Here is a 17366-nt window from a genome sequence, read left to right as displayed (position 1 = left end):
CCCAAGATATTGCATGTGGTTGAAAAAATTTCAAATACTGGGTTCATCTTTTTGTTAATACAAAATGGCTGCTAATTTACGTTATATACTAACTAAAAACTGTCCGCTAAGTTACTATCTGGACAGCAGGTTAATGCCAGTCTGCTATTGCAATACCAGACTGTAGGCTAACACCACTATATTTCTTGAATACATTAATATGTCACATCCATAAATGTATTTATTTAAAATAAACTAGAACTGCCACTATCATGGCGTGAATACCCCCGCATACCACTTTGTCATAATCAACAGTGGCCATTAAGAGCTCAAGGAAAACCTCCCTGCCAAATCTGAGGTTACTAAGCCAGTGCATTGCTAAGTTATGTATTCTACATGCTTTAAATGTGAAAATGTCAAAATCAATACATTGCGGACAGGACATTCTTTAGCAATTGAGAAGAAAAGCTTTTTTCAAAGTCCCTGTGACCTTGACCTTTGACCCAGTGACCTCAAAATCAATAGGGGTCACCTTATAGTCATGATCAACATCCATGCCAAATAAGAAGACTGTGGGTCAAAGGAATCTTAAGTTAATGGGTGGACAAACCTTTTGAAGTCAAAGTCCCTATGACCTTGACTTTGATCCAGTGACCTCAAAATCAATAGGGGTCATCTACTAATCATGACTAACCTCCATGCCAAATATGAAGACTGTGGGTCAAAGGAATCTTAAGTTTTAGGGCGGACAAGCTTTTTGAAGTCAAGGCCCCTGTTACCTTGACCTTTGACCTGGTGACCTCAAAGTCAATAGGGGTCATCTACTAATCATGACTAACCTCCATGCCAAATATGAAGACTGTGGGTCAAAGGAATCTTAAGTTATTGGGCGGACAAGCTTTTTGAAGTCAAGGCCCCTGTGACCTTGACCTTTAACCTGGTGACCTCAAAGTCAATAGTGGTCATCTACTTATCATGACTAGCCTCCATGCCAAATATGAAGACTGTGGGTCAAAGGAATCTTAAGTTATTGGGCGGGCAAGCTTTTTGAAGTCAAGGCCCCTGTGACCTTGACCTTTGACCTGGTGACCTCAAAATCAATAGGGGTCATTTACTTATCATGACTAACCTCCATGCCAAAAAGGATGACTGTAGGTCAAAGGAATCTTAAGTTATTGGGCGGACAAGCTTTTTAAAGTCAAGGCCCCTGTGACCTTGACCTTTGACCTGGTGACCTCAAAATCAATAATGGTCATCTACTAATCATGACTAACCTCCATGCCAAATATGAAGACTGTAGGTCAAAGGAATCTTAAGTTATTGGGCGGACAAGAAAAAACCGACGGCCGGACGGACGGCCGGACGGATGGCCGGACGGATGGACAAGCTGATTCCAGTATACCCCCCTTACAACTTTGTTGTGCGGGGGTATAATGATAATTTATGTATGTCGGATGTTTGTTTTCAAAGTTTTTCTCAGTTTGATTTCAGATAAAAACAAAGACACAATATAGTGAATTACCATTTGACTAAATGTGAAAAATGCATAATAGTAAAACATACAAATTTAAAACAAAATAACATGTCAAATGAATGCAATTGTTAGAAATACAATTATGCAACAATGCAACAAATATCAACTATTACGCATGTATGGGAAGAGAAATAAAATGTGCCCAAAATAAATTTTATCCAGTAAATTGATAGAAATGACTCTTTTGAATTTTTGTCTCGAAAGCATGCCACTAGACCCTCCTATAAATATTCTTAGTTTGAATATGAGCTGGCTACAGGCTTAAAGAATCAATATATGAGCCAGGTCACGACAATACTAACATAGAGTGTTTGCCACCAGCATGGATCCAGACCTGCCTGCACATCCCCTCGGTCTGATCAGGATTCATGCTGTTCGCTTACCAACTCTTTTACAAGTAAAAAACTGATAGCAAACAACATGGATCCTGATCAGACTGCGCAGATGCACAGGTTGGTCTGGATCCATGCTTGTCGCAAACACACTATGTTGGTTTTGTCGTGACGTGGCTCATATATCATCATGATGATATAAATGATAAGAAAGTCCAACAGTAAATAACTTACGCAACTAAAGCAAACACAGTGCCTAGAGGAACTTCTGAGTTCACCATATGAACCCTGAGCCACATCATTACAGATAGCTCATCACTCTTCAAATGGAATAATGTCTGCAAGGTAGCTGGCATCTTGAGTCGATCTGCAGCATTTACCAACATTGTATATTCTGTTCTTGAATCTAGAATATACAAAATCTGTACATAAACAATAGGGAATTTACTTACTTTATCTCCTACAATCAATACAATTTTTATCTAATATCAAGGAAATGGTACAGGTAAAGATATTTGTACAGGTAAAGATAATGGTACAGATAAAGATGATTGTACAGGTAAAGATAATAGTACAGGTAAAGATAATGGTACAAGTAAAGATAATGGTACAAGTAAAGATAATGGTACAAGTAAAGATAATGGTACAGGTAAAGATTAAGGTACAGGTACAGATAATGGTACAGGTTAAAGATAATGTTACAGGTAAAGATAATGGTACAGGTTAAAGATAATGTTACATGTAAAGATTAATAGTACAGGTTAAGATAATTGTACAGGTAAAGATAATGGTACAAGTAAAGATAATGGTACAGGTTAAAGATAATGTTACAGGTAAAGATTAATAGTACAGGTTAAGATAATTGTACAGGTATAGATAATGGTACCGGTAAAGATTAAGGTACAGGTATAGTTAAATGTACAGGTAAAGCTGAACTTAAATTTTTCTAAAAAGATGTAAATGTACTGACTTTTACAAGATGTTCCTGTCCATGTTCTCCCTTCTGTACATAGACAATCATGTGTTGATAGTGATGTTGCCTGACAATCAGCTCTGTTAAGACATGGAGTGTTGGCACATGGATCAGCTACTATCTCACATGTAGCACCACTGTAACCTACAAATCAGTGGGTTTAAAGAATGGTACATTTTGATACTTTTAATAATCTAGTTGATATAGTTCTGTTTACAATTGAAACATGTAATTCTGTAATAATCTTTATCCCTAAACTTAATAAGATGCGAGAAATGCCTGATTGCTCAGATAACTTGTTCATTTAGAACACAAGTCTATCAGTGAATTATGATAGTTATTAAACCCTTTACAAGCTAAATGTCTTCAAATATACTCTTCCCTCTTTCAATGTGGACTGAACTATTTGTCTTTTATTATGAAAATTTCAAATATGTACCGAATGAGTCACAAACATTGCAGACCATGATCAGATGTCATAGATTGGCAAGCTGACTGATCTTGGTCTGCACTGGTAGCATTGGTAAAATCTGTTGTCACTTACAGTTATAGAATATATTAGTATCAGAGATTAACAATATATTTGGCATATCTCTTATTGAATTTAAAATAGCATATCACTGATCATTATTGTTTTTTTTTGTACACATTCAATACAATTTAGCTACCCTTCTATTGTGTTTAATCTGCTACCATCAGTTAGAACTGCTGAACAAGTACTTTCAGTGCTTTGATAATAATATAGATAATGAGGTTATTACCTGGCATACACTCGCATTCATACCCTACTGGATCTAACTGTTTACATCGTCCATCATTCTTACATGGGTTGTCAGTGCACCAATCTGTCACAATCTCACATGATTTACCTTTGTAATCTGAAATGAAAATAACATTAACAAAATAGAATTTCTACACTTAAGCAGATGTCACATTTTTGTTTTAATTCAACGTAAAGGTTTAGTTACTTACAAATATTGAAAACGTTAAAGTTCTAATTTAAGAATATTAATCCTTTGATTTAAGATGGACTAAGACATATAAGAGTTATATGAAAACTTTAATGAAGATATAAAGAATTGATTGGAAAACACTCTGTTGTTTTCATGCATGAGAAAGGGCCATGGAGTGCCTCATTTCACCATAAAAAATCCAGTTAGGTAGAACTATGGTGTTAGCCGAGAAATTTTACATGTACGAGGGTTGTTCGATATATAATGAGACTGTGTTAATATCTTTTAATTGTTACTTTCAATGGCTAAATACAATACATAATAACAAAGTTATTTCATTTCTAAATATAATCTGGAAATATTAAAGTAATCCATCAGTTTTAAAGTAACAGAATTTATAAGAAAGTCATGTTTGCACCATCGCCTCCGCACAACAATATGTTGCGACGTCAGCTACATCATTCGCGCAGATAACATAGCTATGATGTCTTATAACATTCATAGCTTTTCAATTTATGCTCCCGAATATATGCTTAAATCTTTCATCAGTATGAGATGCGTTAATAAGTTCCTATACTCTTGCATCAGCAATTTCGGCAAGCTCCCGCACCGTTTAACGCATATCAGTATCAAGCCCTGACTGAATTGTCGCGACCATTGACGCTTTCACAGACTTTTTTCTACTGGACCTATGTTCGTCATTCCAAGATGTGTGTCCCTCAGAAAACATCTTGTACCACCTAAACACTAACATACGACAAAAACTGTCTTTCCCTTTAGCCTCTTGCAACATTGTAAATGTTTCCATTGCCGATTTGTCTAAATGCAAGCAAAACTTAATGTTCGCCCACACTTCAAGTTGTTCTTGCGTCATAATCTTAACTTGACATTGTGTCAGGGTTACCGTGAACAAATGTTGATTACATCAACGTTTTACGACCAAATAACATCATTTTTTCACATGACATCACTGATATAATGTACAAACTATTGGCAGAGTTTTACGTTATTGCAAAAATTGTTTCTTACTTTACATTATATTATAAGTTACGTCTTAATAAGACGGAACAGAATGCCTTACTATGGTTATTGAAATGATCATAATTTCTATGTAGAGTTATATTTTTTCTACCAATGCCGGTAATCTGATCAAGAATAAATTATATTTAATAATGATACCACATTTTGTTATATTTCATGTTAGAAAAAAAAATATATGAGGACAGTCACATTATATATTGAACAGCCCACGTAGAAGTAAAATGCCCCTAAATAACATGATCAACCCACATTTATGATGTATAACTGATTTAAAGTCAGGGACATTAACTTCTTAGCTTTAAAAGAACATTTACTATTGGTCTATACAAAATCCGTAATAATTTCAAAATTACTATTTGCATGTTATCCAATGCTTACCTTCTGGACAGTTTCTTCTGTAGTGTGTAGAACCACTTACTGTACCTATTTTTTCTTCACCAACTGTATAGAACTGACAAAACTTGGAAGAACCAGATTCCGAGTATGACACGGCCGTGCATTCATTGTTGTTTAAACACAAAGTCTTACATTCATCAGCAGAATTTACAAGTTTGGTTGAAATTTTAGGATTAACCAACTGTCCACCACCTGTCTCATCTATTCCTTCCTCCATATAACATCTGTCCTTGTCATACACTAGCATTAACAATAAATAAAATCTTGTTTATTTCATATAATTGTAGGTGAAAACCTGAAATACATGTATACAGGAATAAAAATAACAAGAAAATAGTGGTACTAAAGCTATTGTATAAACTTTCATTTCAATAAAATCTGACATTTTAATGATCAATGTCAAGGAGTTTTAACCTGATTTTTTGGGGATGCCTTGCTTTAAATTTTCAAAAAAGTCCAATTACTGATATGTTCTATGTATAAAATGGACAAACACAAGTTCTATGCTAAGGAAGCTCATATCATATCAATATCTGAGCATGTTCTACCTATATTGATATATTGCACAATCACAAGTTCTTTTATTCTATCATCTATGCATAAGTTCTCCTGAAGGTATGTCTGTTATGTTCCCGGACGCCAGTTCTTACTTTTTATTTGTTAAGTTATAAATATGAAATTCAAATAATTACATGAAAGGCAAGTTTTGTCTTAAAATATATTTTAAATGCCATTTGAAGTTCACGAGATATGGTTTCTATAGCAACCCCTGTATGTAAAACACGGCCCCAAGTCTATATCCATTTCAAATCACTTAGGTTCATAATACTGTAACGACGGAAAAACGTCATGAAATTTGCAGGAAACATTACAGTGAAGTTCAGCAACAATTTGACGTCATTTTTGGAATTATTTAAGATTTAGCTGACATAATAACAACCTTAAAATGGCACAGAGCTTTTACTGACCATGGATTGAGATATAATCGAAAAATCTTGAGTTATTATTGAGTACATGTACTTTCAAAGTATTAATGCAAAACCAAAAGAAACTAGAAGAATGCTTGATAAATCATTCAGAGAAAAGATATTGTCGTGTACAGTCTGGTATGAATGGTATAAAAGATTCAGAAAGGGCCGCACATCTACTGCAGATGATCAGAGGTCTGGAAGCCCGAGCATCTCTTGTGACGAGATTTAAGAAATACTTGATGACGAGTGTCAAATGCCAGTGCGAGTGTGACATCAGTTAAACAATAATACACAATATAATTACTGAAAATATGTCAATGACCAAAGTATGCGCTAGATGGGTACCAAAACTGTTACAAGATGGGCAGATGTAAACTTGTATTGGAGCAGAAGTACGATATTTTGAGAAAGAGTCAATGTCAATGTCTTCATCTGCAAAATGTCGTTGTCACGCAGGCCGATGTGAGGATGATGTATATTTATATCGTTTTATAATTTTGTACATAATAAATAGAATTTGATAAAATTGCGCATTTATAGAAGAACTATGGAAGGAAATTGTGCAGTTTGTTTTCTTTTTGAAATCTATCAACATTTTTTTATTCAAATGAACAATCGTCGGACCTCATACATGCCAAAAATGTATCGTTTCTTTCAGAGCAAATTTAACTTACCTACAGGGCATACACATGTTGCTGTACCCTGTGCATTTATACACATACACCATTATTTATACAAGCATCTGTGTTTGAAAGTGTTTTACACAAGAGGGTGGCACTTTCACATTTATCTCCTGTAGCTCCACCTTCACATCTACAGGCAAAATAGAAAATAATTGTTAAAAGCACTTTAAATATTTTACATCAACATTAAAAAAAATAAAAAATTGTGAAAATATTTTTTAAAATTTAGCACATTTTTGAAGAATTTTGAAGTGCAAACTTGATAAATTTCACTTGTAATTAAAAATATACAATAGCATAAAGATAAAACAATTTTTTTTAGTTTGATTGTGATGAATACTTGAAGTTTATTTGATTAAACCCTTTAAGTCAATTTCATGAAAATACAGGTAACTATATAACTATTAATTTTATACATACAGGAAACTAAAAACTGTAACTTTTATAAATATAAGTAATTTAACACTTCAACTTTCATATATGCCGGAAACTAAAACTGCAACTTTTATACAACTATTACTTGTATTCAAACAGGAAACTAAAAACTGTTACTTTTATAAATATAGGTAATTAAACACTTCAACTATCATAAATGCAGGAAACTAAAAACTATAACTTTTAAGTTTTATACATATAGGTAACTAAACACGTCAACTTTCATAAATGCAGGAAACTAAAAACTATAACTTTTATACATATAGGTAACTAAACACTTCAACTTTCATAAATGCAGGAAACTAAAAACTACAACTTTTATACAACTATTACTTTTATACAAACAGGAAACTAAAAAATGTAACTTTTATACATATAGGTAACTAAACACTTCAACTTTCATAAATGCAGGAAACTAAAAAATACAACTTTTATACAACTATTACTTTTATACATACAAGAAACTTAAAACTGTAACTTTTATACATATAGGTAACTAAACACTTCAACTATCATAAATGCAGGAAACTACAAACAACAACTTTTATACAACTATTACTTTTTTACATTCAAGAAACTTAAAACTATAACTTTTATACATATAGATAACTAAACACTTCAACTATCATAAATGCAGGAAACTAAAAAATACAACTTTTATACAACTATTACTTTTTTACATTCAAGAAACTTAAAACTGTAACTTTTATACATATAGATAACTAAACACTTCAACTTTCATAAATGCAGGAAACTAAAAAATACAACTTTTATACAACTATTACTTTTTTACATTCAAGAAACTTAAAACTGTAACTTTTATACATATAGATAACTAAACACTTCAACTATCATAAATGCAGGAAACTAAAAACTACAACTTTTATACAACTATTACTTTTATACATACAAGAAACTTAAAACTGTAACTTTTATACATATAGGTAACTAAACACTTCAACTTTCATAAATGCAGGAAACTACAAACAACAACTTTTATACAACTATTACTTTTATACAAACAGGAAACTAAAAAATGTAACTTTAATACATATAGGTAACTACACACTTCAACTTTCATATATGCAGGAAACTAAAAACTACAACTTTTATACAACTATTTACTTTTATACACACAAGAAACTTAAAACTGTAACTTTTACATGAATTATAAGAAACTAAACATTACAACTTTCATATACACAGGGAATTTAAAATTACAACTTAAGTTCATTATTTTATTTTCCTATTGTAGCCTTTATATTGAAATATGTCTATACATTTTGATAGGCTATTTGTCAATTTGATTAACTGAGTTACACACCTGCAAAAAGAAGTGTCTTGTAAACTTATACATTCTCCATCATTTTGGCATGTTAGAATTCCAGCACAATTATCTTTCATTGTTTCACACATGACTCCTGTATACCCGGTCTCACATTCACATTCAAAGCTGTTTTCACCATCGGTACATGTCCCACCATGTTGACAAGGGTTGCTTGAGCATTCATTGAAATCAGTCTTTGTAAAGAGAAAATAAAGAACAAGATAAATTCCAAAACATTATAGAACAGAAAATATTCTATGGTCAAGTATTGGCAAATGTGACATATACCTGATCAATACACTTCATTATGTCTGTAACAACTCAAACATCAGTAGTTAATGACTGTTTAATTTTCCTAACATTACATTCCTGTACTGGAATATCCCTACTGAGTAGAGTGGAACTTCAGTAAGTCGATGTTGAAGGGTTCGACACATCAGGACTTCGACTCATGAATCTGTCTTATTTTAATGTCAGAATTTCAAGACATCAACGTTAATAAGCGAGATACAAAAGGCGTAACAAACGGGAAGGAAGGGAACTAAACCAGCTTATAGTAAATATATCCCATGTGATTATCAGGCAACACCAGGTCACACTGATGTTCTCACATGAAACTAGTTTGTACTGTTGTAACAACCTGAACATTTTATCACACATTTAAATGCATACAAAGATCACAAGGCTGGGTTATTAAGACCTGTCACACAAGTTGAATGGAAATCATCTTCACAAACAGAAAAGGGGTAAAAAATGTCTCAAGATCAAATGTGTCAAAGGACTTTGAGTTATTTATAGTAAAGTGTACTCCATTTATTCTATATGGACCATGAAATAACTTCAACACATCAGAAAATTTGACTTATAAAATTTTGACTCATACAGGTTTTATAAAGAATATGTAAGGGGGAAAACTGGGTCTTTTATTTTAACAGACAATATCTGACAACATCTGACAACATTTGACAATATCTGACAACAAGGCATTTTTACCATCATCACTTGTGAATGACATTGACTTACTAAAAAAAAGTTTATAGCAATAATAAATTATGGTAAAAATTATCCTGGAAATTCATTTGAAAAGAAGTGATAAAATCATTTAAATATATGTGTTTAAATGTAAGACCTACCTCACAATTTTCACCAACATATCCAGCTTTACATATACATTTATACCCGTCAATTCTGTCTTCACATCTACCATTTTCTAAGTCGCATGAGCCAGGGCAGTCATTAATGTTGTTTTCACATCTGTCACCTATTAAAAATAATAGAAAATAAATGTGAAACCATCAGTCATTGCTAATAATAAGTAAAACCTTCATATCCGTTTTTCCTTCTCCGCTCTTTTGTCAATGGCTTGTTAGGGTAAACATAAATATTATTTACTGAGAATCAATTAAGTTGTAAAGTTTCACTTTTTAGAACTAAATGAGTAACAACTGTATTCTATAATTTAAGATAAACCATTTCATGTTTGTCTACATGTTTATATACATTATTACATATAAATGATTAGTTCAATAATATCATACATAATACATATATCATTGATTTTACCTGTATTACATTATAAACAATAATGGTCATTTTCAAACTCTATTCAGATCAATCTGATTAAAAACCAGCCCCTAAATTAAATCCATTGTATGTAAAAAATGAAGGGGAAATACATGAATGGGATTTTGTCCGAAGGGGATTGTGACCATCCGTAAAAAATAAGTAGGATCCACTGTATGTAAAAAATAAGTAGGCTCCACTGTATTAAAAAAATTAAGTAGGTTCCATTCTGTATGTAAAAAATAAAACCTATGAAAATAATCATTGTATTTCATACCACAAATTTCATAAAAAAGATCTTACCATCAAAGCCATCTTTACACTTGCAAGTGTATGTCTGGTCACCATCTATACATTCAGCTTCATTTAAACACTGATTATTTATACAGTCATCAATGCTGTGTTGACAGAGAGAACCAGTGTAACCAGGTTTACAACTACATACACTGTCAAGATTACCATTGGTATTTTGACAAGTTCCTTCATTACAATCCACAAGTTCACATGGTACTTTAACCTGGTCACAAGCATATCCCACATCTGTTGATAATATCAATATTCAAATATATACATGAGTATTTTAAATTTAGGCAGAAGTTATGGACTGGACACAAACTCAAGCTGCATTGTAAGACTATATGACAAAATTAATTCCTTGTCAAACTTTGAGCTAAGGCACTAAATCTTGTATGCTACACATCATCTTCTTATGGTGATCAAGTTAGTCAGTCTATTTTTAAAACCCATCATGGATGAAGAAGTTATGAGTTAGAGACGTTAAATTTGTATTGTTTACTTATGGTGATCTTTAATAATAATAATAATGTAAAATCCCATCAGACATGCAACAGTTATGAACAGGAAACAAAATATAAACATTTTCAAATTTACACCCACTTACACATAAATCCACACAGAAAAGGATAACACTTTCTGCCCCCAATATTACTGTGGGGATAGTTAAATAAAACAAGGGTCATAATTTCAGTGTATTTAAACTTCCAATGTTCATGCATTTTGAAGAATGACTATATACATGAATAACAAATGTTTGACTGTATACAAGAATAAAAATTTGACTGTAAACATGAATAATAGAGGTGAAACCATGTACATGAAGAAAAATGGTTGACTGTGTACAGGATAAGTCAAGGTTTGAATGTGTACATGAACAAGACAGATTTAACTGTGTTCATGAACAACACCGATTTAACTGTGTTCATGAACAACACAGAATTTAACTGTGTTCTTGAAGAAAAAGGTTAGACTGTGTACATAACACACTTTTAACTGTGTACATGAACAACACAGATTTAACTGTGTTCTTGAAGTACAAAGATTTAACTGTGTACATAACACAGATTTTACTGTGTTCATGAACAACACAGATTTAACTGTGTTCTTGAAGTACAAAGGTTTGACTGTGTACATAACACAAATTTGATTGCATACATAAAAAAGCTTTCAACTTTGATCAAGAAGAAAATGTCTTTGACTTTATACAAGAAGAGTAAATTTTTACATGTATCCATGATCAATAATGGTTTGATTGTATTCATGAAGAATAAGCTTAAAGATTAAAAAGTATTGATGTATGGCTTAATGTATAAAAATCAAAATATTTAATTTTCTCACCTGGTTTGTTATTACAATTTTTTCGAATTGCAAATGAAGAATCTTCCGTCTGTTCCCCTGTATAGGTGTTGTCATACATTTGGCAATTTGGAGTAAGGCCATTGTTAAAGATGGCATAAATACATTCATGATTGTCCTGACAAGCTGTTTTACATTGTTCTATGTCACTAACACTTCTACTGGCAACAATTTTTCCTGCTGCAGCAGCTTCTCCTTCAGTAACAACCATCTCACATCTATAGCGAGTTTCAAACAGAGCTGTGTCACATGTACACACTCCCTCCATTCTGTCCAGGCTGCTATAACATACATTATCTCCCTTACAGTCATTGCTTAAACAGAAGTTTGGAGTATTCTCACAGTTTATACCTCCAAAGCCGGACTCACATTGACATCTATAGCTGTTGACCTGATCAACACATGTTCCATCATACGCACAGGCATTAGGGTTGTTGGCACAGTCATCTGAAACATAAAACATGAAATATTAAACCAAATGATTTTTGAGACAGACACTGACATCTAGAACATAACATAACAGAACAAGCAACTAAAAACTTGATAAATTGTTTATACTGACAGATCAATCAATAAGCCTAGTGTTCAAATGCCACAACTAAAAAATTACAAATTTTCAAAGCATCATGTTTATATTATTCAAGCATGAAATGGTATAATTTTAAGCAAGAAATGTGGGGAGCCATATTATTTTAAGCCAAATATGACTTGTAAGTTGTGACTTATATACAATGTTGTCAGTAAATCATAAATAAACACAAAAATACATAAAGATACTTTTGTTAAATTCATTGTCTAATGTACTACAATAACTTACCTATGTTGTTTTCACAGTTTACACCATCATAACCATCAAAGCAGGAACATTCATATCTCACAGATCCAAAGGGAGTACATGTGCCATGTACACATGGGTTTGAATTGCATGGGCTGTTTGCAACATCACATCTTCAAATAATTAATAAAGATAAATTCACTATAAATTTGACAAATCATACAAAGCAAAGAAAAACAAAATTTGTCTCATAAAAATATGTTCATGATTCATGTTCAGCTAAACCATTGGTAGAGACCATCTTTTACTAATCACATCATTGCGTTTATATGTTTCCACCAGTTAACATAAAATGAGCCACGTCATGACAAAACCAACATAATGGGTTTGTATGAGTATGGATCCAGACCAGCCTGCGCATCAGCGCAGTCTGATCAGGATCCATACTGTTCACTATCAGTTTCTCTACTTGTTATATAGTTTGTAAGCGAACAGCATGGATCCTGATCAGACTGCTTGATGCGGCTCATTAATATAGAACACTGGAATATCATACTTACATTAGTGGTATTCTGTTTTACAGTTACAGTCATCATTAATATACTCGTGTCACAACAGTAAATACTCATTATTTATCACCACCAATTATATTTTGTATCATTTACAGGGATACATAGAGGATATATTTTTTGTTCAGTGTAATATCAGAATAAATTTTACTGAGTGACAGCAAAAGGTATAATTATTTCACGAGTGGCGCAGCCATTCACTACACACTCATATTTTGTAATCACACATTTTTAGAAAAACACTTGAATTCCTCATAGTACAATTTATTGATTATTCTTATTGCAAAATAAGGTCTCAAAAGTATTTATTTCATACATTATAATATATTTATTTTGGCCCTACATTGGGTCACAACCAACACAGGGTCACAACACTGTAATACGGGATAGAATAAAGAAATTTTAAGTCAGAAATCCAGATTTACAGATAAAAAAATGTGTAAGAAAGTTAACTTTGATTCAATTCAAAAATAAAACAGCCACAGACAGGCAAAAATAACTTTTTTTTATTCTTTAAGGGGTCACAGCACCTCTTTCATTTTGACAGTATCAATATGTTTTAAAAAAGTACCAAAATCTACTAGTGTCGTGTTCAAGTTTGCCTGAAATCAAACAAAATGAAACCAGTTCTTGAAGATGAACAAATCATTGTTGATGGACAGACAGACAGACAGACAGACAGACAACATATCAAGGTCAGGAAATGGACAACAGAATCATGTAGATTCAAAACTGTAGGTATGCCTGATTTACCTTATTCCAGAAAATCCTCCATTTGCAGGACAAATACATTGAAAGCCATTGATATTATCTTTACATTGTGAGTTGTCATTACAATTATTGTTCTCACAGTCATCTTTAGTATCTTGTTCACATCTTACACCACCATATGCTGCAGATAATATAAACAAATCAAGTCTTGTTTATAAAATACAGTTTAGTAACTATATCACATCACAATTTATGTTAGTAAATATATAAATAACGTTAATATGGATAGTATTTCAGTACTGTATAACAAAACATGTGTTAGCAACCATATTACACTCATGCCTCTATCAAAAGGATTCTATACCAGAGTACTACTGATTTGCATAAAAGATTGTAAAACTATAATAGGTCATATACCAGCACTAATGATCGAACATAAAGGTCACATACCAGTACTAGTCATCTACCATAAAGGTCATATAACAGAACTCCTCATCTAACATAAAGGTCATGTACAAGTACTAATCATCTAACATAAAGGTCATATACCAACACTAATCATCTAACATAAAGGTCATATACCAACACTAATCATCTAACATAAAGGTCATGTACAAGCACTAATCAACTAACATAAAGGTCATGTACCAACACTAATCATCTAACATAAAGGTCATATACTAACACTAATCATCTAACATAAAGGTCATGTACCAACACTAATCATCTAACATAAAGGTCATATACCAACACTAATCATCTAACATAAAGGTCATATACCAGCACTAATCATCTAACATAAAGGTCATGTACAAGTACTAATCATCTAACATAAAGGTCATGTACCAACACTAATCATCTAACATAAAGGTCATGTACAAGCACTAATCATCTAACATAAAGGTCATGTACCAACACTAATCATCTAACATAAAGGTCATGTACCAACACTAAATCATCTAACATAAAGGTCATATACCAACACTAATCATCTAACATAAAGGTCATGTACAAGTACTAATCATCTAACATAAAGGTCATGTACCAACACTAATCATCTAACATAAAGGTCATATACCAGCACTAATCATCTAACATAAAGGTCATGTACAAGTACTAATCATCTAACATAAAGGTCATATACCAACACTAATCATCTAACATAAAGGTCATATACCAGCACTAATCATCTAACATAAAGGTCATATACCAGCACTAATCATCTAACATAAAGGTCATGTACAAGTACTAATCATCTAACATAAAGGTCATATACCAACAACTAATCATCTAACATAAAGGTCATATACCAACACTAATCATCTAACATAAAGGTCATATACCAACACTAATCATCTAACATAAAGGTCATATACCAACACTAATCATCTAACATAAAGGTCATGTACCAACACTAATCATCTAACATAAAGGTCATGTACCAACACTAATCATCTAACATAAAGGTCATATACCAACACTAATCATCTAACATAAAGGTCATATACCAACACTAATCATCTAACATAAAAGGTCATGTACCAACACTAATCATCTAACATAAAGGTCATATACCAACACTAATCATCTAACATAAAGGTCATGTACCAACACTAATCATCTAACATAAAGGTCATGTACCAACACTAATCATCTAACATAAAGGTCATATACCAACACTAATCATCTAACATAAAGGTCATGTACAAGCACTAATCATCTAACATAGAAGTCATATACCAACACTAATCATCTAACATAAAGGTCATGTACCAAACACTAATCATCTAACATAAAGGTCATGTACCAAACACTAATCATCTAACATAAAGGTCATATACCAACACTAATCATCTAACATAAAGGTCATATACTAACACTAATCATCTAACATAAAGGTCATATACTAACACTAATCATCTAACATAAAGGTCATATACTAACACTAATCATCTAACATAAAGGTCATGTACAAGCACTAATCATCTAACATAAAGGTCACTTACCAGTACTAATCATCTAACATAAAGGTCATATACTAACACTAATCATCTAACATAAAGGTCATATACCAACACTAATCATCTAACATAAAGGTAATATACTAACACTAATCATCTAACATAAAGGTCATATACCAGCACTAATCATCTAACATAAAGGTCATGTACTAACACTAATCATCTAACATAAAGGTCATGTACCAACACTAATCATCTAACATAAAGGTCATATACAACACTAATCAATCTAACATAAAGGTCATGTACCAACACTAATCATCTAACATAAAGGTCATATACCAGCACTAATCATCTAACATAAAGGTCATGTACTAACACTAATCATCTAACATAAAGGTCATATACCAACACTAATCATCTAACATAAAGGTCATATACCAACACTAATCATCTAACATAAAGGTCATATACCAACACTAATCATCTAACATAAAGGTCATGTACCAAACACTAATCATCTAACATAAAGGTCATGTACCAACACTAATCATCTAACATAAAGGTCATATACCAACACTAATCATCTAACATAAAGGTCATGTACCAACACTAATCATCTAACATAAAGGTCATATACCAACACTAATTATCTAACATAAAGGTCATGTACCAACACTAATCATCTAACATAAAGGTCATATACCAACACTAATCATCTAACATAAAGGTCATGTACCAACACTAATCATCTAACATAAAGGTCATGTACCAACACTAATCATCTAAACATAAAGGTCATATACAACACTAATCATCTAACATAAAGGTCATGTACAAGCACTAATCATCTAACATAGAAGTCATATACCAACACTAATCATCTAACATAAAGGTCATGTACCAACACTAATCATCTAACATAAAAGGTCATATACCAACACTAAATCATCTAACATAAAGGTCATATACTAACACTAATCATCTAACATAAAGGTCATGTACAAGCACTAATCATCTAACATAAAGTCACTTACCAGTACTAATCATCTAACATAAAGGTCATATACTAACACTAATCATCTAACATAAAGGTCATTATACCAGCACTAATCATCTAACATAAAGGTCACTTACCAGTACTAATCATCTAACATAAAGGTCATATACAAGTACTAATCATCTAACATAAAGGTCATATACCAGCACTAATCATCTAACATAAAGGTCATGTACAAGTACTAATCATCTAACATAAAGGTCATGTACAAGTACTAATCATCTAACAAATAAAGGTCATATACCAGCACTAATCATCTAACATAAAGGTCATATACCAGACACTTATCCTCTAACATAAAGTTCACATACCAACACTAATCATCTAACATAAAGGTCATGTACCAACACTAATCATCTAACATAAAGGTCATATACCAACACTGATCATCTAACATAAAGGTCATGTACCAACACTAATCATCTAACATAAAGGTCATATACCAACACT

At 32.2% G+C, this 17366-nt stretch overlaps 2 protein-coding genes across 2 annotated transcripts in view; both read right to left on the bottom strand.

The window, feature by feature from the left end:
- LOC132739315 (uncharacterized) overlaps positions 1-8761 on the bottom strand; it is a 75622-nt gene extending 66861 nt beyond the window's left edge. The window contains exons 1-6 of the mRNA XM_060727002.1: positions 8622-8761; positions 6854-6992; positions 5191-5448; positions 3580-3696; positions 2816-2962; positions 2080-2251 (exon numbers count right to left, since the gene is read on the bottom strand). Of these exons, the coding sequence (XP_060582985.1) occupies positions 2080-2251; positions 2816-2962; positions 3580-3696; positions 5191-5448; positions 6854-6899 (740 nt within the window). The 5' untranslated portion in view covers positions 6900-6992; positions 8622-8761. The remainder of the gene's footprint in view (positions 1-2079; positions 2252-2815; positions 2963-3579; positions 3697-5190; positions 5449-6853; positions 6993-8621) is intronic.
- The window catches only part of LOC132739314 (fibropellin-1-like), a gene marked incomplete at its 5' end in the record, with an annotated part of 34286 nt that continues 23829 nt past the window's right edge, over positions 6910-17366 (bottom strand). Inside the window, 7 exons of the mRNA XM_060727001.1 lie at positions 6910-6992; positions 8653-8818; positions 9758-9885; positions 10491-10727; positions 11823-12287; positions 12658-12788; positions 13938-14076. Coding sequence (XP_060582984.1) covers positions 6910-6992; positions 8653-8818; positions 9758-9885; positions 10491-10727; positions 11823-12287; positions 12658-12788; positions 13938-14076 — 1349 coding nt within the window. The remainder of the gene's footprint in view (positions 6993-8652; positions 8819-9757; positions 9886-10490; positions 10728-11822; positions 12288-12657; positions 12789-13937; positions 14077-17366) is intronic.

This window comes from Ruditapes philippinarum, unplaced genomic scaffold, assembly GCF_026571515.1.
Source record: "Ruditapes philippinarum isolate M1 unplaced genomic scaffold, ASM2657151v2 ctg157_1_1_1_1, whole genome shotgun sequence".
Lineage (NCBI taxonomy): Eukaryota > Metazoa > Mollusca > Bivalvia > Venerida > Veneridae > Ruditapes > Ruditapes philippinarum.
Note: the sequence above shows the minus strand (reverse complement) of the source record. Positions and strands in the feature narration are given on the sequence as shown.